We start from the raw sequence: 24,651 nt of genomic DNA on the forward strand, positions 1-24,651 counted from the left end.
GTAAATGCAGATGGATAAACAATATATAATGTGATGATTACACAATACTGATAGCAAACAACATGAGTGACCTCCAAAGGCTCCTGGAGATTATTGGAATATACAATCGGCTTATAGGAATCAATATCAACATATAAAAAGACAAAATCCTAGTGATCACTCGCAAATTAGATGAGTTCCAGACTGTAAAACTATCATACTATAGCGAAGCGATTGAACGGGTAACAAAATTCAACTATCTGGGAACATGGTTATAAGAAGACTGGTTATCAGATGTAGAGGAGTTCATTCATGAAATTCAAACACGATTTCACTAACCACCACCATGTTCTGATTGGAGGCATTTGAGATATGGATCTACCAAAGAATTTTGAGAGTTCCATGGACGTCCAGAAAAATCATTGAAGAAATTTTAAGCAAACTAGGAAGAGAACATGAATAGCTACCGTAGGAAAATAACATACTTGAGACATGTGATAAAAGAAAAGATACAGGGAAAAAGGAGATTGGGCAGAAAAAGGATATGGTGGACAGAAATATCAAAAATTGGATAGGGATAAGGACCATAAGAGCCACAGAAGAATTTATTCATACCACCACACACCAAATAAAATGGTCAGAAGTAATCGCAAACATCCATTGATGGATAGCAAAAGAAGACAAAGAAGACATTTGGAAGTAGTTAAAGAAGAAGCATGATGTTTTACAATGAAACATGCGGAAAACTATTTCACAAGCATCATAACGCTCAAGAGTGTTGGACCATCATGAATATTGATAAGAATTAAATTTTTTGAGCTAGTTTGGTGGTTGAAGCAGAGCATTGTAGGTGTTGTGTGATTTTGGAAAAAATAACCTTATCTGAAAACAACAACTAGAGAAGTGAGCAAGAAAATTAATTCGAAAATCCCTTCTAGACGTTCGATGCATATCATAAATAAAGTAATCAGAATTCTGAAAAATAATTTAAGATAAGGAAACTGATGCTTTCTTCAAATAATAATAGATTTTGTCAATATCAATTACTTTGTATGAATGAACTTATTTTAACCTAAAAATTATTTAGTTTTTCTATTTCTTAGCCTTAAAGATATTTTATGTATTTTTTTGTTAAGATGAGAGCATTCTTAAATGATTTATTTCTCCAGTAGTGTTCCGCCAATGTTTAATAACGTCGCCTGGTCGTGCCGACAAGTAATTCGGTGTTGGCAACATACAAAGAACGAACAAAAATATAATTTTCAGTCCCTCGTGTGGATTTGAAAAGCGACGTGTACCTGTCATCGACAAGCATAATACGAAGGGAGCGACTCGGTTGAATTTGTTTTAGGAAAATGTTTACGTGAAAAGGGTACGATCTTGCAAAGATGCAACATTCATCCACAGATGGTACAGTTGGTATTGTGTAGAAATGGTATATTATGTCACAAAAGTTATAATCAAGAATGATAAAATGTCGTTTAAGAATAATTATTTCAGAATTAATTGTCAGTTTTAAATCCGAACTTTGACCAAGCTAAGCAATCAGCAGTATATTGTAATGTTCTTCCTAATTATTAAAACAGATTTATAAACGAAGTGGTGAATTTGTACACGTGTATATTACTAACGTAATTTATTACTTGTGACTGTTGAACATAAACAATATTTAACTCATTTGTTTAGAAGAAAGTTGCTATAGGATTTTGGAGCTAATACTGGTACAAACAATGTAGGTTACGAAGGAAGTAGGGAAAAAATAATTTGAAATGTTTGGTATCTTCCAAATCTCGACATTCCAATAATAAATGCAAAACAACTTTCTAACATTATCTTGGCAGATGATCGATACTGATCTAAAGATTTGCCCCTCCTAAAATCCATTCATCAAATTTCAAAATAATAGCCTGAAACAAATTTCTTTTCCATATTGTTAAGTTGAGGGCAAAACAGTGTCTTACAAACCAAAAATAATAGTGTTCGTTATCATGAGTACGACAAGATTAAAACTGTACTGGCTGGTTTCTCAATTTTTCTTCAAATATAAATTATTTCTCAGGTGGTTAGTAGTTTAGTCTTACATAGCCTTATGAGACGCTGTGATTTATACTATTTAGACAAACATCTTTTTGTAAAGTTTGTTTAGAAATGTTTTCGTTCTCGTAAATTCAGGCTTGTAGGTGTGAAAATGGGTGGAAGTAAGGAATGAACTATCGGCTGAAATTCGTGCATTGATTACATGTCTTCGGAGCGTGAACTACAACGTAAAAAAATGTGCATCTTTCAGGAGCTTTGGCGAAAAAACTTTCCGGGGTGGTCTTGAAAGATCACAATCGCTGAAGATAAACCTATTGTATAGTAACAGTGAAGGTGATCGACAACAATAAAATTGAGCGGTTGCAGTCGGCTGAAGAACATGGAAATTGAACGCTTTTAGAGTGGGAAAGTTTTAAGTGGTAATGAATCAAAATTTGAGGTCTAAGAGAAGAGTGTGCTGTGCGCATGTCAAAGGAAGAAAGGATGTTGAATCCATGTGTAATCTGGCTGGGTCATGGCTAAGTGATAGTTTGGGGATGTTTTGGAGGAAGGGCGGTTGGAGACTTGGTAAAAGTTGAAGACATTTTGCAAAAAGAAGGCTATGAAAAATACTAAAGGGAAATTTAGTACGTTCTGAACAGCTCCTGATCGGTAGAACATTTATCTTCTAGAATTCTTCGAAGCTGTATTCGAAGAGTATTTGAAAGAATTAGAAAGGAAGAATATACTGAAAGTAATAATTTGGTCGCCGCAGTCGCTCAATCTCAACTCAGTTGAGTTGTTGTGAGACAAATTGGACACTTCACATCTTATGTGAATGAATATCCTGAAAAACGAATTGAACCAAATAGACGATGAATATTTGTTTTAATTATTACAAAGAATGCCAAAATCGTGCACTGAAATAATAAGAGGATGTTAAATTAATCAATGAAACAATCAAAACAATCAATCGGATAAATCTTATTTGTTGTGTAACACGCAAACTATAGGGTGGGCAATAAAATTTAACAGCTAGTGTACATTTTAGAAGGAAATGTCGTTACTCATTGTATTTTTTTATTTAGATTTTATTTTATTTGGTTACTCATTAATTTGTGTGTTTGTTTTGTAGTTTCTTACAAGCGCTTGTCTACAAATTATTAATAATATTTTGACAATGAAGCATTCTTTTCTCTTCTCATCTATGGTAGAAGTGAAAAACGGAATTGTTGATATGTCGATTCGCAATGAAATTTATTAATACACATGAGATAATCAATTTTATTTTATATTGTCGTCACAGAACAACACAACGTCCCCATAACTAAGTACATAATCAATTACACGTGAGTAGAGAAGAATGTGCATAATGTCCTAGTGGAATGTAAGATTGGAGTGAGGATATTTCTAAACGATTTTATTAAGTCGGATACACGCGTCGTATTTCTTACGCAAATTACGAGAATATGTTCATGAGCGAGAAGGAATGGGAATGACAACTGACTGCTATTTACGTTAATTAAGTATGCTCATATCTCAAGTGACAATGTGTGAATGCCAAGTAAATAGGGAAGTTAAATACCTTTGTTGAATGTGTCTTACTATATGTTCGGTTCATAAACATAAAGCAGTTTGGGAAAAGTGGTCGAATAATTTGGTACGAACGACGCTCGTATAGCAGTGGGAAATTGCTGTCGTCCTATGTCAAGGTTTAAACATTTAGTGACAAAATAGTTGAAAGTAGTCATCGAATTGGAGAGTGGTTAAGTACCGAGTGAGTAACTAAGACGGGTCGTCTTAGAAGACAAATTTCCTAAGATTTGTCGGGACACACAGATATCTTCTAGAGGTTTTTACTATTTAATTCACTTTTGAAATACCCACATAAGTGTTGATGCTCCTATCAAAATTTATCAAGAGAAATCACAGTATCTAAAACATACGAAACAACGTCCTGTAGTATCCAAATTGCCATTTGAATTACTCAGAATTGATAGATTTCGGATTTACAGGTCTTATTTCATAACAAGATTTTCACTCTCCCCCACATCTTATTCAAAGATGCACAGAATTTGTTGAAAAAATCGATTATAGTATTATTATGGTATTACAAAAAATTTTGGTTTTCCAATTTTACATTTTTAATACGCCTCTAGTAGTATACCTAAAATTTTGAAAATAATTATCACGTGTTTCTTGGGGCCACTTTAATTATAATTTTTTATCGTTGTAGCTGTAAAATAATCCATTCCTGAGATATCGATGTAATTTATTGGGGATTGACCTTTTTCAAGTGGAAGGTGGGTGCCGCGATTGGTTATTACCGATCAAAAGCTGATAAGTTTTTATCAATAAAGGAGTAAAGCGAAGCGATTCATTATCGGCAACACTATTCAACATAATGAGGTTAGTCTACGAAGGAAGCTTGAGTTCAAGTGGTGGATTAATAATCTCTTACGCTGCTGACATAGTACTTGGAACCAAATAAAGATCTATTATGTTAAACAAGATAGTTACGCGACAAGCCTAGGAAAAATGGTTAAAACAGGTGGAAGATGACCTAAACAGAATATTGGTTAGAAACTGGCCAGAAAAGACAGGAAATAGGGAGTAGTGGCAGAAAATAAGCGACAAGGTGTAGACATAGACTATGGGGGCTGATCCATCCCAACGAAAACATGTTTTAGGAGCAACCCCATTAGAGGTATTTAGCTATTATTATTATATTTTCAAATACGCCTTCTAATAGTGGACATAAAATTCTGAAACTAATTTCCACTTGTTTCTGTGGGCCACTTTTGTTATAATTTTTTATCCTTGTAACTGTAATATAAACCGTTCCTGGGATATGGCCGATTGCCATTCTTCGTTGTGGAAGTGGAAGTTGGGTGCCGCGATTAGTTACCGCCGATCAAATGATTATTTGTATAAATAATCAATATCTATAATCATGATCCAAGTGATTTAAAGTAGAAATACAGTCGACACAATGCACTTCATTTAACAGACGTGCTTCCAATAAAGCAAAATTTGTTTTCTCCGCCAAAGAGACGGTGAAAATGATGACTAGCCAATATTATTCTTGATTGATCTATTATTTCTAATGTTTTAATGCCGAACTTAAGAAAATCCTATCACATGTTTTAAAGAAATTAGTTTTCTTTCATCACAACAATACGCCTGCCATTCAACTGATATTATCGCAATCAAAATAGCTTTAATCCATTGCGATTTATTGTTTTATCCATGATATACATTTGATTTTGCTCCCTCGGATTACTACTAACTCAAAAAACCAGCTTGATGAGAAGCAATTTCTTACAAATGAAGAGGTGATGACAGTGAAACCGAAAAATGATTTTTCGGATGGTTTGGAATAAATGAAAACTCACTGAACTATCGGTGTAGAATGTAAGAGATTATATCAAAAAGTTAGATATTTTCTTAAAGCAAATAACTTTCTATTGAATAGTGTTCTGTTAGTGTGTCATACAGTGACTTTCGTGACATCCTAGTTTTGTTAATGTAGTGACAATTTTTTTTCTAGAATATAGTGGAAACAATAACTTATTTAGAAAGAAATAATTATTAAAAATGCTTTTACATCATAGGAAGCGTTACATTATCAAATTTTTTGTGAACTAAACTACACATTTATAGCAGCTACAGGATGAATATTATCAATTTATTTCATCCACTGCTTAAAAAATGCCTAGAATTAACTTATTCATATTTTATTTGGAACTCCTTCAAAGTACCACTACTTAGAGCTTCTATACACATTTCTAGTCTCTAGACTATTTTGGGTGATTTATTATTGGCTTCTCATTTGTTAATGCCGCATGAATTCTGGAGATTCTTACATGGTTCTCGTAACTTTTTATTGTACATGTCACATTTTGTATAGTCATGAACTAACAGAAAAAAATAGATATAAATAATGAAATTTTAAAAACTAAATCATTAGAAATTATCAAAAACATACTATTACTAATGAAATAGAATATTTTTGTCCACTTTTAATTGTCTATATCGATTCTGTCATGAAAAAATTAAATGATAAAGCTGAATATTATGTATGTGTCAGATACATACGTTCTGTTCACACATTATACAACGCAAATACCACTTCAAATCATCGATTATTGTACAGCTGTTATTTTTTATCTTTTATCGGGCTTACATGCACTTTCGTGTAACATTTAGGACAAGTAGATACGTTTAAACGCCAAAACAAACGTTGATATTTATCAAGTTGAAATTATAGTTTATTTTATATTAAATTCATAGATTTTTCCTTATAATCTAAAAGTACAAATATCAAGTATAATTAGTGTCTTTCTGAAAGGTTATGGAAAAATTCTACAATTTTTAATATAAATACCATACAGGTGATCTAACATTAGTTTACCATAACAAAACTTAGTTGCTTCAATTTATGTATATTTTTTAATTTTTAATGTCGGTAGGTTATCACATTGGAGTTTTAGTCATTGTTAAAACATCAAAATAACAGAAATGTTAAGCTTATTGCTCGTAATTCGTCCTGATCTTGTAAGGTAGTTACAGTTTTATGATAGTTTTCTTGAAATCGTAAGACCGTAGAAATAAAGCAAGACCTCATTGAACTTTATGAACGAAAATTGTGAATAAGAAATGAAAATTGCAGTTGTGCAGGGAAAAATTCATTTTAAAAGCTCCATCGCGAATGTTCGAAAAATGAATAATTCATTTCGATAAAGGTTGCAGAAGGGGGTTTGGAGCTTGCTGAACACACTTATACTGATCTGACATAAAAGGTCTACGAGGTACCTGATACCCAGGATGGCCGACATATTCGACGTCGTCTCTGGGTGCTAGAAGATCGCTGAAAACAAATATCTCGGCGGCAATGATCTACCAGGTACCGATATCGTTTTAATAAACTTAAAGCCAGGTTACTTACAAGTGCAAATGTGGCTTTATGGGTATCAATGCAGCTGAATCCCAATGATTGAGGATAGGAACTGGAAAAATACTATACCTCTGAAATTTGATACAATTGTCTTGCCCACCGATCATCCTAAATATTCTGCCAAAGAAACTGCACTCTAAACAAATGAAATAGGATACAAGAAAATGAAGAAACAGAAGAATAATAAAGCAAAAGCATTAATATTGAATTATTTTTTTGGTAAGAAATAAATAAATTTTTATAGTTTAAAATTAACATCAACTAGTTATTCAACAATGAGAACCTCATACACTTGTTCTGTTGTAATATTCAAGTTTAGAAACCTAAAAAATACTCAGGATATATAAATTTGAACCGATTTCTGAACAAATTTTCACGGGGCTTCAGGAGAAGACATAAAAACCTGAAACACCAGGTACCAGATCATCGCTATCATTACATTCGTTTTCAGCGACCTTGGAAATCTTTAATAGTGAAATTTTTCATTTCCGGCCATATTTTCTGAATCATAAATTTCATAACTTTTCGAGATGTATGTTTTAAAATGTAATTTTCACTGGACAAATTCATTTTTCATTTCTTTTTCATAATTTTTGTTCGAAAAGTTTTCAGAGGCTTTCTCTAATCGAGAGCTCTTTGTTGCATCTAAGTTTAGTGCGTTATTTCCTCGATTAGATTTGTTAATTTGGTTAATGGCACGCACGGGACCTTTCCACGAGCCTTAGAAATATTCTTTTTGAGTATACTTGATTCTAATATGTAAAATAATCATTTTTTATAATAATAAAAAGAGGGTAATAATACATTGAATAATGAGCTATAAATTATTAATTCTATTTAAAATTTCCTTCATATCTATTTAATTATATCGATTCAATGTAATCAAAATACTGCTAGAATTTCTATTTAAAAAACAATGAAAATAATGTTTTTTGGAATTTTATTCTTGGATATCCGTTTTTAAGACAAACTTTTTTCATTTTACAAAATTTTTAAAACAAAATTAAACAAAAGAGTTACCTCCGCGGTTTTCACTGTCCGCTGGTTTCACTTGGATGGGGCGGTTCATCTGGAAAAAAAAGAAAACCACAATTACACTTTTTACAATCAAACTCTCATTAAATATACACTCATTGTTATAAAATAACGACATATTTGTAAAGATTTTCATAGAATTGTATATTCAAAAATTCGGCGTTATTTCAAAAATAACATAATAAAGTTTTCTCGGTAGAAATATCTAGGCTTTGAATATTTATTGGCGACTAAATGGAAAAATGATAATTTTTGTTTGAAAATGTTAGTATTCTATAATAAAATCACTTCTCTAGCATTATGAGCAATATATGTCATCATTTAGTGAAAGAGTTACCACTTCTTTCGCTTCAAAAAATTTGGTGATATGCATCAGAGAGTTATGTAACAAAGCCTAGTGAAAATCAGCTGCGGCTCGGTAGGTGGGATAAGTGGCAGTAGCCTCCAATGCACGCCAAAAGACAGAAATTCAGTCATTTCCTTCCAGCTGAAAATTTATTAGCAGATTGTTGATATCCTGCTGTGATATATAAAAAAAAATCAGCTAGCAGGGAGTCGAGGAAAACCTGGTAAGCTGATGCAATAGATCCTTCCCAGCTGACTTATATATTTATTCACATCTACATATCATCAAAAAAATAATATTTATTTGAAAGGAAATAACTGAACAAATGAATTTTTGTTTCATGTTCGTGGCACCAACTGACGTATAGTCATCTGATTATTTTGTTTCATCGCAGCTGACGTTTACTAGGTTTTATTATAAAACTTTCTGATGGATTCTACTAATTATCTCTTAAGAGGAGCTTGGTCAAGTATTTCTGTTGCTGGCTTCCGGACTATTGGTAAATACGTCTAAATAACTCATTATTATCTAAAGATCATTTCAAATGTTAGGGAGAGAAGAATCTTCAAACATAAGAATTTATCAAGTGTTAAGGGAAAAATTTCATTTCGATATGGAGAAAACGGGTTTGACCTTAATATCTTATCTTATCTTTTTCCATAAATTTTTTTATTAAGATGTTTGTTTAATGTTTAGTAGTATTTTCATAGTCAGTATGAATCAGATTTTATTTGAATAATCTAATACTAATGTTAGTAATAGTTTCAGTTCAACTCGTTGATTTTAGTGTTCCAAAATTAACGTGGTATAGGCTATTTATATAAAAGATAAAGAAGGAAACGTTGTAGGTTACGATGAAGAAAAACACTATCAAAGATTAAAACACTATCTCGAAAATATACTTGAGATTGAAAATGATAGAAATGAAAATGCACTCGAAGAAATAGAAAATGGAGTAAACCTCGAAAAACAGTTTACAGCCCTATCTAACAGAGAAGAAGTTGAAGAACTGATCAATAAGATGGAAAACAATAAAAGTCACGGAGATAATGGAGTAGCAAAAGAACAAATAAAACACGGCGGTGGACAGCTTAACGAAGAAATTTTCAATTTATTTTGTCAGATTTGTGAAACAGAGAAAACGCCAGAAGGGTGGAGAAAAGTCATTATATTACCCATTTACAAGAAGGCTAGCCTTGCTAGACGTTACATATAAAATACTCGCATCAATTTTGAAAATATTGTAAATATATGCAGACAAATTTTTAGAATAGTATCAAGGAATTTGGAAAAGGAAGAGGAGCATTCGAGCAAATTTTTATAATAAAACAGCTGATTATTGGTTATTATGAATATGACATACCAACACAGATCCTTTTTGTTGATTTCAAAAGAGCATATGATAGTTAGAATCACATTAGAGGTAACAACCAATAGGATATAAATTAATAACAAAAAAGTGAACCTTTCAATCAGAACACTCCAAGGATTAAGACAAGGCGATCTCCTATCAACGGTACAATTTAATATAGCTTTGGAAGGCATAGAAAGAAGAACCAATAACAACAGAAAGAGCATGATATGTTATAGATGTCACCAATGCTTAGCTTATACCGATGATGTGGCAAGAAACAGAAGAAAGCTTGGAGAAACGACAAAACAACTTATAACAGCAGCAGAAGATATAGGCCTACACTTCGATAATGACAAGACAAAGTTTATAGAAATAAAGAGAAAAGTAGCAAAAGACAAAAAATAATTTCATGGTATATAGACGTTAATAGAATTCTAGGAAGTAGAAAATTTCATCCATGTGTGTGTACTACTAGATAATAAACGCCAATAAGAAAAGGAAATCGAACTAAGAATTGGTAAAAATAACAGTGGTGCAGGTAGTCTTAGAAAAATATCAACATCGAAAGAGATATCCAAATCTATGAAATAATTTATGACAATGTTGATACCTACCTTGACATACGCCTGTGAAACTTATAATGACGAATAAAACTAAACAAACAGTGTAAATCTGGGAGAGAAAAATATTAAGAAGAATGTTTGGAGGAAATCAGACAGAGTTAGGATAGAAAAGAAGATCAAACCATGAAATTTACACACTTTCCAAAGAGGCACCAATCAGAGCGTTTATATAGACAAGAAGATTTCAATGGCTAGGTCACTTGGAACGAATGGACGAAAAAAGTATTTTGAAACGAGTTGCATGGAAGATACCAGAGGGCGAGAAGAAAAGAAGTAAACAAAAAAACGCTTTGGGGAAGCGGTGGAGGAAGACCTTAGAGGGAGAAACATCCAGAGAAAAAGAAAGGAAGCAAGGGACAGAGAGAAGTGGCGAGTAATTACAAGGCTATGGACCTTTTGCAAGAAGAGTCATAAATTTCTGATTATTATAACAGATATTTTCATCTGCTTCCCTCAAGCCATTCTAAACATGAACCTCAAACATTGTTTCATCAGTATTTTGCTTTTAATTACTGATGTTGTAAATCTCTTCTCTTTTCCATATTCTTCCTTCATTTCATTTGGAACTTTCAATTAAAGATGATGATACAGGTAACTCACATGTTAATCATTTTCATAAATAATTTGGAGTACCAAGATTATTATAATAAATAAGAATGTGTTTGGCAAATCGAGGTACTGTAAACTATGAGAATTTATGACTTTGTTAAAATATATGTTATATGAAAGAAATTATGTTTTATGAATCAGTGATGTTGTTCTCAATATTTTGAATAAATCAATTTAATAAATATTCGATCCAAATAATATCTATGTCGTTTCTTACAACATAATTTAAAACCGATTTATTTAAAACGGATTTAATCAGAAGTATCTGCTCGTGAACTATTTCCCGGTAATGATAAAAAAATTGTTGATGAGATTTAACTAAAATGGAAAGATAAATGCTTGACTAAACAACTAATCTTTACATAAGTCTGCAACGGGTCTCGTTATATCTTCGAGAAAATTGGGAAAACATTTTCTCTCTGAAAAGTTATAAAGTTTGTTCTGTCTGTTTTAGCATACTGCTTAGTTTATTCACAAATATTTTAAAAGTACTTTTATAAATTGCTTTAGCAAAATTTACGAAAGATGTGCCTACTTCTTAGGTAATTCATCTTAGCTTTGATGACTTTTTGAGATAATTAAGAAAGTAAACTACACTTTGTAACGAATATTTCACTTGTTCTTGTTTATTGTATCGTCGGATTTATTACAGTGTTAATGAACGGAGAATCATTAACAAATTAGGATGGAATTCACTAATTTATTTATTTATTTTGTTAATAATAAGTTTGCATGCGGCAAAACTTATAAATGAAAATTGCTGGAAAAGGAGTTACTCTTGTTTGGGAACCTCATTTATACTTTTTTTTAATATCCGAAATTATTGGGTGAGAATTGGAATCAAAACATTCATTCGTCATATAAATATTCAAAATAATGACTTTTTTTACGCGTTATATATCTTAATTCAAAAATTACTCTTAAATCAAGGATATATGTGTTATAATTATTCTCGAAACAGTAGATATAATCATTCTACTGGACCCAAATCATTTCTACTGAAATTTTTGCTCCTTTATAATAAAGTAGCAATTCAACAATCAAACCTTTCGAAAACATTGTAATTTAGAAAATATCTAGAATGAGAGATAAAGAAACTGAGCAATGTCCAAGTAAAAATCATACTTTTCCAATAGTCAAGGAATATGTATTTCAATAACTTTGAAACTAGTTAATTTTTATTTGTATAATTTCAGTTCGAACAGAAAAGAGAGAGAAAGAGAGATGAATAAAAATTTCAGATTGTACATTTGCTGATGATGTAGCATTAATAACAGGGACTTAAAAAGAATCACAACAAAACTTAATTATATAGAAAGAAGTAGTAGAAGAAAATGGAGTGAAAATGACTAGAAAGAAAATGATGATAACTACAATACAAACCGGAGTTTACAAAATGTACATACGTATAAAAGGCGAAGAAATGGTGAACGTAGATCAATATCTAGGAGTTGATCTAGAAGAAGATGGAAACCTGAAGACGGAACTAAATAAAAGAATTGGAAATGCCAACATTATCCTATGCTCTGATAAATTGGTTCATTAATAAAAGATAAGTGTCAAGAAAAACCAAAATGTAAGTATTTTGAACTATAACCATAGTTAAATATGGCTAAGAATTATGGGTACTAAATGAGCAACAACAAAGTAAACTACACCTACGGAGATGAAATATTTGAGGATAATGAAAGGTATGAGAAGAAAGGATAAAATTAGAAATTATAATATTAGAAAAAAGCTGTAATACCTGTCACAGAATTCATTGAAAGGAGGCAGTTGAGCTAGTTGGTACATTTAAGGAAAATGAACAATTTAAGACAAGTAAAGGACAACAAAAAGAAACAAAGAAAGACCAAAACAAACATGGGTCGAGGTGATAAGGAAAGTTTTTGAGAAGCCATGGAACGAAGCTAAAAAGATTGCTACAATTAAGAAGAAATAGATGAAAATTGTTTACAATTGAGTTATTAAATGCTGTAAATGTGATGTTTTTTAATTTTTCTGATTTCTGGTCTCTTCTGTTATGAAATTAGTTTTTTTCAAATTTTTGAAAGACAGATAAAAATTTTGACGTTTCAACTTTTTTAATACTCATCAATATATGATATTAACAGTGACAATTTACGTATTTACATTAATCATCGATTACCTACATCATGAATATCGACATAAGAATCAAATAAAAATATAAATTTGTTTTTCCATCTCAAATACGTGACTTTCATTAATTAAATTATTTGTTTGTTGTTTGTTAATCCAGTTCTATTTTTTTTTTATCGTATTGATGACCTTTTAGTATATTTTCTAAATACTGAGATGTCTGCCCTATATAGACAGCATCACCATTAGTACAAAGCACTCGATATATAATATTACTTCTTTTGTTTTTTGGTGTTTCAGATTTCAATTTAATGGAATATTTGGATCATGTTAATGTATTATGGTACAAATATCATTCATATTGAAATTGCGATAGTTGTTGGAGAAGTCCTTGTACTTATGGTAAAAGATGTTTCGTTTCTGTTTTGTTTTTTAATTGATTGTATTATCTATTCATCCTATTCTTGATATATTAGTTGTTATTAAGAGGATAAACTTGTATTCGGAAATTTTTCTTATTAAAAATTATGGATGTTGTGGAATCTGTTGTAGTGAAACCATTACTTGTTATTCAGATGCCAGCTTTAATCCTTTTTCGCTGCTAATTTTCCTCTGCATCGGAAAAACTTTCCTTCGTCTCATCAATATTCATAATATATTAAACTAAACCCTTACATAGCCGAGATAGCGGCATTTCTCTCTTAAATATTAAAACCTCAGCATGCTTAGCACTGCTGTCATCCTAAAGACAACAAATGAATTATAAATCATGTCTAAACTAGTTCTTTGAAGTAGAACGAGTTCAACCCGTTTCAACGTGTTCTTTTTACCGTCTGCCGCTATCTCGGTTTCTCTAGTTCCTCGTGTTTTCTTAGCAAATTGAAATTAGGAAAACTTTTTGCACTATTTAATTCATAAAGCAACGAAAGTTAATATCAGAATGTTATGCCATTTGAAGTGGTTCATTTCATATTACATTGTTCTCACCAGTTTCATCACGGAAATTTCTTGCTTTAATTCATTATATACAATTCGGATTTTTAGACAGAAAATCAAAAACGAATTAATAGAAACTGAAGTATTAGAAAAAAATGAGTTTACTATTCTTTTTTCAAAGACAAATAATCATACAACATTTTTTAAGTGTAGACGAAATCACTTTTGAAATAGGGAAGAAAAGAAACTGTAATAAATTGTGATCAACAGACTGTCATTAGCAGTATTACACATTTATTTTCATTTCAAAAATGGAAATCAACCACAAAAAATATCTTAAATGGATAGAGAAAGCTGTTCCGTTGTTAAAAGGTTACTGTTTAGTACTTCAAAATTACCTTGTTGAGAAAAATCAAAGTAAAAGATTTTTTTCTGCTATCCTGCGTAAAGTACATACTTTAGACACACTTTAGAGTGCGTAAAATTTAAATCCACGCACTAGTGCTTAAAGAAACATGCTTTAAGCAGTAGTGCGTAAAGAAAATTATTATCAAGGTCTCCGTAACGTAGTGGCTAGTCTATAAGGCTAACATGCGGGAGGTCCTAGGTTCAAGTCGCGCTCAATCCAATTTTCTTTTCTACTTATCTTATTTGGAGCTTTCTCTTGAAGATGATGATAATAATTCAGAGTACCAAGGTTATTATGATAAACAAGTATGTTTTTGTAAGCAAATCGAAGTACTGTGGAAGGGAATTGATGAATTTATTGAAATATATATGAGGTGAAGAGTTCTCATGTTGTTTCAATGATCACGACCTTAAACCAAGGTTTCTGTCGTTGTGGTTCATTTGTTTAATTGTTCAATTTAAAAAGGCTTCATGATATTTTGCGTATTCAATTCACAGAAATTATGTTTAATAAATCAATGATGTTTTCAATATTTTAAATAAATCAATATAATAAATAGTTAATCAAAATCATATCTATATCGTTCCTTACGATATAATTTAAAACCGATTTATTTACAACGGATTTAATCAGATGCGGGAGGGTCCCAGGTTCAAGTCGCAATCATTCCTATTTTCTTTTCTACTTCTATAGTAATAATCATTTTTAGGTAGCATTTATGCATGTTGCAGAGAAAAGTCGACAAATTTGATAACTAACCTTTAAAATTAATATTTTTACTGAGTGAATCCATCTGTTGTTTTGTTAATTTTACTGCAGAAATTATTTTTAGAGTTTAGAGTTCGACTATGACTCTGATCCTGAAACAAGTATTCGAACTTCTCAATGAAACACTTGTAGTAAAAAGGCCTATAAAATCAATATGAAACACGAAGATCATGTTCCTTATTGACAAATTACAAATATTTCCATATTCTAGTTTCTTACCAAACTTGGATTCATGCGTTTTGATACAATTCTTGACATTGAGAAATCTACAACAGTGGATTCAAAGCTGAAATGAATGTTTGCTAGCCAAAAACAGTACTTTGTATTAAATGAATTCAAATGTTATGTTAGCTTCCTACTTGTTAGTCTAACAATCCCACCACGAATCTCAAAAATTAAATAAATTTTGCTTTCAAATTTGAGCTGCACTGGATATCGATATCATGCACATAGCTGACTAATCCACACTAAAGCATACAAAATTTGTATGCTCAATAATTTTTATTTCTACTTGAATGAATTTTCTGGAATTTTGTTATGGTGAATTCATACATAACACACTGTGTATTACTACTACACAACACTGTAAAAAAATCTGAAACTGAATATTTCTTTCGTGGCTATTTAGAATTTACATTAAAAATCTTTCAACGTCATTATAAGATGTATAATCAATACATTTTTTGGTATATTTTTAAAGGAAAAAACATTTTTTTAATTTCCAGTTAACAAAGCAATGAAAATTCACACATATCAGTGAAATATATGATACTATAATAACATATTTAATTTATCTTCCTGGAAACAATATCGATATTACTTCAGTTTTTCAAAACAAATGCTTCTCGAATTAGTAATAATTTATGTAATGCACGTATTTAATGTTTTATATAAACAAATATAAATCCATCCATTATGGTAACACTTGGTTTACAGTATTATGGTATATATTTGTTATGAAACGTAATACCTTTTTAGCATAATAACATTGGTTTTATTAAAGTATTGAAAAATGATTTATACCCGTATATGTTTTGTCAATTATTATCCTCGTAATGGTAATGTAATGAATTTCTTATCTATTTATGCGATTTCTTTCGTGGGGTTAATTAATAAACACGTCTCTTAGGTTATTAATTTATTTAAATACTATACACTACACTCAACTAATTTGTAATAATTCACTTTTTACTAGCATTTAACGAACTTAGATAATTTATTCGAATTCTTCGATTACTTTGCTAATTCACTACGAGTATTTATAATAGACGAACTCAACGGCTATATTTCAAAAGAATATTGAAAACTTCTAGAAAAGAAAGAACCGAAACAAATCAATAAATAGACATTTCTAGAAATTATTCAAAAGAAACAATGTGAATAATAAAAAGTTATATACAAAACAAGTAGTAACAGTAACAGTAGGATAAATTCATTGTGAAAATGATAGTTCTGTTATTATTATATTGACGTTGTTATTGTTATCTGTTAAAATTCCATGAGAAGCTGACATATAGACTTAAAGTATTTTAAATGTTGTATAATACAAAAACGCTGATCCATGATTTATTCTTGTTAATTTAATAACCAGTTAAGATACAATTTACTATTTAATTATTGAAGCGAAATCAGGGAAGGCTAATAATTCAAAATGTCTTCAATTTTTAAACAGCTGGCAAGATTTTGTTGAAGGTTCATATACTTCCAAGCACCTCCAAAATGCACGATCCCAACTTGTTATAAGCACAGTCATGTGGATTTAGGAAGTACATGATAATAATAACAGTCATGCTAACTGACAAAGGTTGTTCGATCGAGTAGGTTCAAATGTTGTGAATTGTGATATTATATGTAGGATTTCTTACCAAAGTTATGTCATTCAAATTTTGTTTGGAAAAATTCGGTACAAACCTGTGCAAATGACAATATGTCTGTGATTAATAATTTAATATATTCAAGTTCAGATATTTACTATTTTCGATATTTATGCCCTTAAGTCGTATCTTATACGACATGCTGAAACAATTTTTCTTTCTATGCTCATATAATCTGGAGGAATAATTCTCATTTTATTCTTATATACTCAAATATATTTTCCTGCATAATTATTGATATATTGATAGATAAATTACTTGGTGGTTAAATTGATTTATCAAATATTTATCAAAATATATCGTGGTATTGATATCTATATATGAACTGATAAAAAAAACTATCACATGAAATTCAAAATACCAAAAAAAAAACAATTAAAATTATTTACATCGAATTTGATAAATTTTTACGATTATCCCACCAATTTCTACTTATTTGTATAGAGTTAAAATAAAATCCAGTTTTTGTTTTTTCAGCTTCCAAATTCTGGAATATTTTAATAGTTTTGTGGTCTGCTATAATTACCACTAAAATAATTAGAGGTTACTCTTGTAAATGTAACAAAGAGAGATTTTAATTTTTACACTTATGAATAATTTATATCTATTCTTCTTTAAAAACGATCAAATTTCGTCGCATAATTATTTTCTATTGATGCAGTTTTTGCTCTTCAGTAGTTGGACATCACAATCCAGAATTTATTAAATTTACGTTGAGCAGTTTCATCAAAATCACTCATCACTAATTGTGCTATAATACTTGATATGGATGCACTTATAGCAAAACCATATATTTATTTATATAGTTCCCGCTGAAATTTGTAATAGAGTAATCAGATATAGCGTAGTAAATCAAAAGAACCTTACTTGTGTACTGAAATAGTCAAAAACCACTAACTCTTATAATTGATCTTATCTATAGCTGAAATATCGCTCACACATATTTTTATCCATTTTTAAATGATATATGTAATTTTAGAAATGTTTACAGTTTAACCTATTCTTTATGGCAAATTCTCAATTAGACGCATTGAATTGCTGCCTATCACTGATTTAAAATACTTGAATAATCCCTATCATCAATCAGTCAAACAGGTTGAATTAAGATTTTTTAAAGTATATTCAACTCGGATTCAATTAAACAGAACGCACCCTTTCCCGAGGCACGACCGCAGCCGTAATTGATCATTTCTCTTTATCTTTGAAGGGTTGGAGCGACAGTGACAGCCCACGGGGAAAGGTTTCCATAATTAAAGAAATTCGAAAAGGGAAACAAACTGAGATAGATTGGGATTCCATATTAAATTGCAATGCAGCATCTTAGTAGCCTCTTTAAAATCATAGAAATGCAAAAGCTTTTCTGAATAAATCAATAGCACAAAACATACAGAAAGGCTTGATTGAAATAAATTATATTACTAATTAAGAGTGATGATATCTTTCGCAGCGTTTGTAATTGAGATCTTGCACTCTTTGCAAAAAAGCTTTTCTACTTATATTAAAAATGTATATCTCACTTCTGTTTAATGTATCACCATAAATTTATATTAGTTTCAGCCCCACGATCTTATAAACTTAGATGCATAGAAATCTGCCCACCGTAATGTTCTGTCTTCAATTATAATTTTTTTTTAATTATTCATCAGATAAAAACAAGATATATACTATTTGAAAGCCCATTTAATATGCTTATATTTGTATGAATTTATCAAACAAATGGGGTGATTGTAACAAAAACTAGAAATGTTTCCAAAAAATGAAATTATTGCGTTTGCAACAAAAATTCGCAGATTATTAGTTTTTTATAATTTTAATAGTGTTCAAGTGTATTAGTTTAATCCATACTACACCACAAAAAGCCGCCACAGTTATTGTTTCAATCTAAAATGTACTTGATTAGGAAGCTTTTGTTAGACAATTGGATATGACCCACACAGCAGTTCGAAGAGTGTGTCAGCGTTATGAGGAGACGGGATTTTTTCATAGGCGACCCGGAACAAGTAGAAGGTAATTTACAGCTCGTGATGACCACTTTATTGTGTCAACTACATTAAGAACAACGAAACTCCGTGAAGTGCGAGGAGTGACTATTAGGCCTTATTCCTAAAACATCTACGATTGGTCCAAAACCTACTGCGGCTCATCGGCAAGCAGATGAGAACCAAAGACCAAGAGTCTGTGTTCATTCGTAGGGGCGACTGTGTTCACGGAAGAAGAGGTTTAAGTGCTGATAAATATACCGAAGATATTTTAGCAATTTCTGTGGAACCGTCAATTACATTGGAGAGGAATTTACTTTCATGTATGACAATGGAAGCTTGAACACCGTCAGAATCGTGCAAATTATATTACAGAAGTCGGTTTTCGAGTTATGGAGTGACTAGCATACAATCCTCACCTAAATATAATATTTATGCGATAAGCTAAAAATATATAATTCGAGCTAGACTTCTTACCCTAAATTCAACCACAGAGCAGAATAGTGGCTTAACATCCTACAAGAAACAATACCTAACATGATTTGATACATACCTAATCGTATGAGAGTATCGATGTTATTAGAGCAAGAGAGGGTCATACCCATTATTAAGAAAATTACATATTGAATTTTAAATTGTCAATAACCACATAACCAAGACACCGATCAAATGTAAGCTTGTGGTGGATAACAAAATAATACACCAGGAAATGAAATTTAAATATCTGGGAATCGAAATATCTGGACACGGGGACGTGGAGACGGAAGTAAGAAACCAAGCTACAAGAGCCTCAAGAGCAGCAGCATACCTAAATGACATAATCTGGCGAAATAAATACATTCGAACTGAAGCAAAAGCCCGCATTTACAAGACCGCAATCAGACCTATATTATCCTATGCAGCAGAGACCCGACCTGAGACCTCTAAAACGAAACGGATATTGGAGACTACAGAAATGAAAATAGTTCGAAGAATAGCGGGAAGAACACTACTGGATAGAGAAAGGAGTGAAAACATAAGACGAACATGCGGGATAGATAATATCAATGACTGGGTACTGGATAGAAAGATAAAATGGAATGAGCACATTGACCGCATGACGGAAGAACGAATTGTGAAAATATCAAGGGACAAATCACCAGCAGGACAAAGAAGCATTGGAAGACCTAGGAAAAGATGGAGTGACAACCTCCCAGGTGACTGAGCAGAGGCAATGACGTGAAGAAAAACAGGCAATGATGCCTATACACAGCAGGAAGAAGAAGAAGAATAACCACATTTATGTTAATAATAAGAAAGCTTAATTTGCTTAATGCATTAATTTCACTAAGTTCAATATAGGAAGAAGAAATAATTTTACAGTAAGCCTATTTCTATCCACGCAAGTATATAATCGTTCATTGCTTATCGTTTACAAACATTTCATCCCACTTCTCTTACATGTTCCCATATCTTGTCCTGTTTTTTATTCTCTGTGTGATCTTAAGCTCTAGTTCTATATCATATGATGTTCCTAAGTAATTATGTTGGAGTCTGTATGTCTAAGTTTGTCTTCGTCGTGTTGTAATGGTGCTCCGTCTGTTAACCAAGATAGATTGTTCAAATAAGTTCCTGAACAAGAGAGAAAAATTGAAGCTATATATATATATATATATTAATCGGGTTAAAACGTTCTTCGCCGTCTTCCGATTCCCAGTTTCCATTTTTCTCGATCTTCCCAAAGATCTTCTTCCAATCCTCTCTCTCGAATATCCTTCTCGATACCTTCTCTCCAGCTTAATCTTGGTCTTCCTCTTTTTCTTCTTCCTTGTGGTGTCCAATTTAAAATTTGTTTGGGTATGCGGTCTTCAGGCATTCTTTGGACATGTCCGTACCATCTTAACTGATTCACCCTAATGTCTTCCGTAATCGTATGTTGCATCTCCCTGATTCTGTCGTTTCTTATTTTTTCCAGTCTTGATATTCCTGCCGCGCGTCTCCAATAATCCATTTCCGTGGCTTCAAGCATTTTGACTGTTTTTTCTTTTAGAGGCCAAATTTCGCTACTGTATGTTGTTATACCTTTTATTATGCTATTGTATATTCGATATTTGTTTTCCTTGGATATTTGTTTGTCCCACAAAGCACTATTTAGTTGTCTTATTGTTTGTCTTCCTTGGTTATTTCTTTGTGTTATTGCTTCATCTAATCTTCTATCATTAGTGATGATCATGCCTAGGTATTTGTACAACGATTTATTGTGTTTCTTCAAGTATTAAATTTTGTTGTTCTCCTTCAATACACATATACTCCGTTTTACTAAAATTTACTTCTAGACCCCATTTCCTGTATTCCTCTACTAGCTTTCTTGTCATATATTCTAAGTCTTCGTAGTCCTGTGCCAAGATTATTTGGTCATCTGCAAAACACAGGGTATATAGTGTGGAATCGATTAGTGGGATGCCCATGTTCTTACATTTCCTTTTCCAGTGTGCTAGTGCGTGTTCCAGGTATATCTTGAAGAGTGTGGGCGACAGACAGCATCCTTGTTTTAACCCCTTATTGATGGAGAATCCTTTTGAGTCCTTGTTTCCTATTTTTACTTGTGATTTACTGTTTTCATAAAGCTTTTGTACTGCTTTTATTAGGGCCGCATTTATATTTGTTCTTTCCAAGGCATCCCATAGTTTTGTTTGCGGTACGCTGTCATATGCTTTTTTAAGGTCAACATAAAAAGGTGGAGTTCTTGATTTTTGGCGGTTTTCTTTTCAATTATTTGCGAAATCGTGAATAAATGATCAATAGTCGACCTCCCCGCTCTGAAGCCTGCCTGTTCTTCTGCCTCCATGTTGCAATATTCCTGTTCGATTTTATTTTTTATGATTTTTCCATAAATTCTGGATATTGTACACAGCACTGTAAGTCCCCGGTAGTTGTCGCAATTTTCTCTGCCCCCTTTTTTATATACGGTAGTCATATAAGATGATATAAAATTGAAGCTCAGGTACCTTTAAGAAGGCTATAGCCAAGCAACAACAGTATATAGTGTTTAGTATGAAGTCTTAAGGTAGAAATTGGATCCGTCGTTAAAGTATACGTCTCTTCTATCCTTGGTCGACCTGGACATGACACACAAGAAAATATGTGTGTATCTATTATCCGACAGTTGTCATATGTACAATATCCAAAATTTCTTGACATACTTATGAATTTTTATGACAGTTTTAAATGGAATAGCAGCAAATTCTGTTACAATCTTATAATAATAGCATTGCACTATGAATCGTAGAATTTTCATTTAAAAATAATTTAATTGAAAACACATATATGATAATAAACGTCTGCGCCACTGCTAGATCAGTGGGAGGTAGGTACAAACTTAATAAAGAATTCACCAACCGCTTTAATGATTTTCCATTAGAACGAAATGAAAACTAATGTTTAATGAAACATGCATTTAATATTCCTCCTGTAATAACGCCAAACAAATCATAATTAAAGTAGATATTACCGTTTGTTGGAATTAAGAACTTTATGTTAACTCATATTCATGTTTACAGTAGACAAAATAAAAATAGATTTATAGTAAAATAAAATTTTGTCTTACAGTTTAAAGAAACTGTATCATGATTACATCGGCAGGTTCCTATAAGACCGCTTGACATGGTGCAAGACAACATGCAAGAAATTGCATGTAATTTCATGCTATATGAACATTGCACATCGTTTGATATTTCTTTCCATTGCATTATAGCTGCCACTAACAAAAATTCACTTAGTAAAAGTAAACAAATTCCTAACTTCAATTGTTGTTCAATATTTTGTGGACAGTTTGACAATGAGGATAACTAAACTAAGTAACGTGAATAACTGTCAATAATCATTTCTGCTCTCGTCTTACTTTTGGTGCCTGATGCACAGACTGGGTGTTAAGCCAAAAGTAATTGGATTTTTCCATCGAATTGCAGCTTTCACGCAATAAAAATGACCCCAAACCGATAATGTGCGAGATATTACATGGAACAATAAAATGTAATTAATCTGCGCATGCCTCTTATCAAGAAATATTGCACATTGCATTGAATCATGTCAAGCGGCCTTTTAGCTGAGCTTCATCTGCATATACTTGTGATCAAGAAATATCGCATCTTGCATCATGTTAAGTGTCCTCTAGAGAGTTTACAAAACGTTGAAATTAACAGATTTGATTGATCCTACAGAAGCAAATAATTGGGACCTGGCTGTCCCAATGGTGTGTCACAATGGTGTTACTACAAAAAGAATCATACATCTTCACTTAGGTGAAAAATCTGTGCGTGTGGCTTTGAAATTATGAAAAAATAGAATATGTACCAGAAAAAAACACTCACAATTAACGAATATTATAATTTCTTTTTACAACAAATACATCAAAACTTTGCTCCGTGGCAGGAGGACCAATATTCAGATTTATATCCAAAAATTCAAACAACATCCAATTGTTTTGTTTGGCAAAGGTCGTCGCGTGACATATCCTTTGAAACTGTTTCTTTTGCTTCCTTGCGGGAACGACAAGAATTGTGGAAAGTATTTTTAGTGTTCTTTAGGTGATTATTGACTCAACAATGTCCATTAAGCGTACTAGTAACTCGTCTTTGTTCAACAAAAGCAATCTCTAGGTGTTCAGATTGTTCATTGCCATGCACTTCAGTGTACCTGCATACCCACGTCACAGTAATTTTTTGTTTGTTCTTTATAAGACTGTGTGCATTCCCATACTAAATTTCAACTCAATTGTATAAGAGTCAGGTGTTTGGATCGCTGCTGTGCTGTATGAAATATATAAATATCATTAAATTGCGGCACTTGCGTTGTGCTCATTGCTCATGTAAGAATGGCCTATATTTCCGCCTGAAAAATGGAAATTTCTTAGTCCATTGGAATAGAGAGTTTGCATCTACTTGTCCATTTTCGAGTCTTCAGAGTAGAAGACCAATGATCTCCGTGGGAAGGCGATTTCTGGAATTGCACTCTTGGTCACATTACAGCCTTTCAAAGTGCTTTTCTAGGGTTATTTTCTCAAACTTCTCTCCATGAAATGAAAAAATGAACTTGGCAATCGTTATGATCAGTCACTTTATCATATCACATTCTATTTTGGAGAAAAAAAAATTCTTAACGCATAATTCCATATGTTAGATATAGGTATACGACTTGTAAATGTCTACCCAATTCATAAAGTTATTTATTGTTTGCTGGCCAACTAATTAAAAAAACCGAGGATAGTATGTATTGGTATATATATTTTAGAAAGCTATGGGCAACTATAATAACATGCCTTATATAAAACAAAAGTTACATAATTCAGTATACGGCTAGGTAGTCCCTAATTGGGTGATGCTGAGTTGAATATTCAGAAATAGTCTTTGATTAGAACATGGGCATTCGTTGTCACAAAAAGCAAATTTGAACTGTTTACAAGCGAAATTTATGGCGATTCAATGCGGTTTAATGAATAATAATGTACTTGTAGATCACCTCCACTTCACATTTAGATATGATACATCATTTTTTTTGTATTTTTTCTAAACATATTACAGATCCTCATTTCTCTGAATTTTATAATTGAAAAAGATTCGAAAAAAATCCAAGGATTGTATGAAAATTATATACAGTGTGTTTCTAAATTCATCTGAAAAGATTCAGGG

At 31.7% G+C, this 24,651-nt stretch overlaps 1 protein-coding gene across 9 annotated transcripts in view; it reads right to left on the bottom strand.

Moving 5' to 3' along the window:
• LOC130902217 (CUGBP Elav-like family member 4) overlaps window positions 1-24,651 on the bottom strand; it is a 1,507,660-nt gene that overhangs the window by 193,444 nt on the left and 1,289,565 nt on the right. For all 9 annotated transcript variants that reach the window (XM_057814156.1, XM_057814160.1, XM_057814158.1 and 6 more), the window contains one exon: window positions 7,973-8,021. In XM_057814156.1, coding sequence (XP_057670139.1) covers window positions 7,973-8,021 — 49 coding nt within the window. The remainder of the gene's footprint in view (window positions 1-7,972; window positions 8,022-24,651) is intronic.

Source organism: Diorhabda carinulata, chromosome X (assembly GCF_026250575.1).
Source record: "Diorhabda carinulata isolate Delta chromosome X, icDioCari1.1, whole genome shotgun sequence".
Lineage (NCBI taxonomy): Eukaryota > Metazoa > Arthropoda > Insecta > Coleoptera > Chrysomelidae > Diorhabda > Diorhabda carinulata.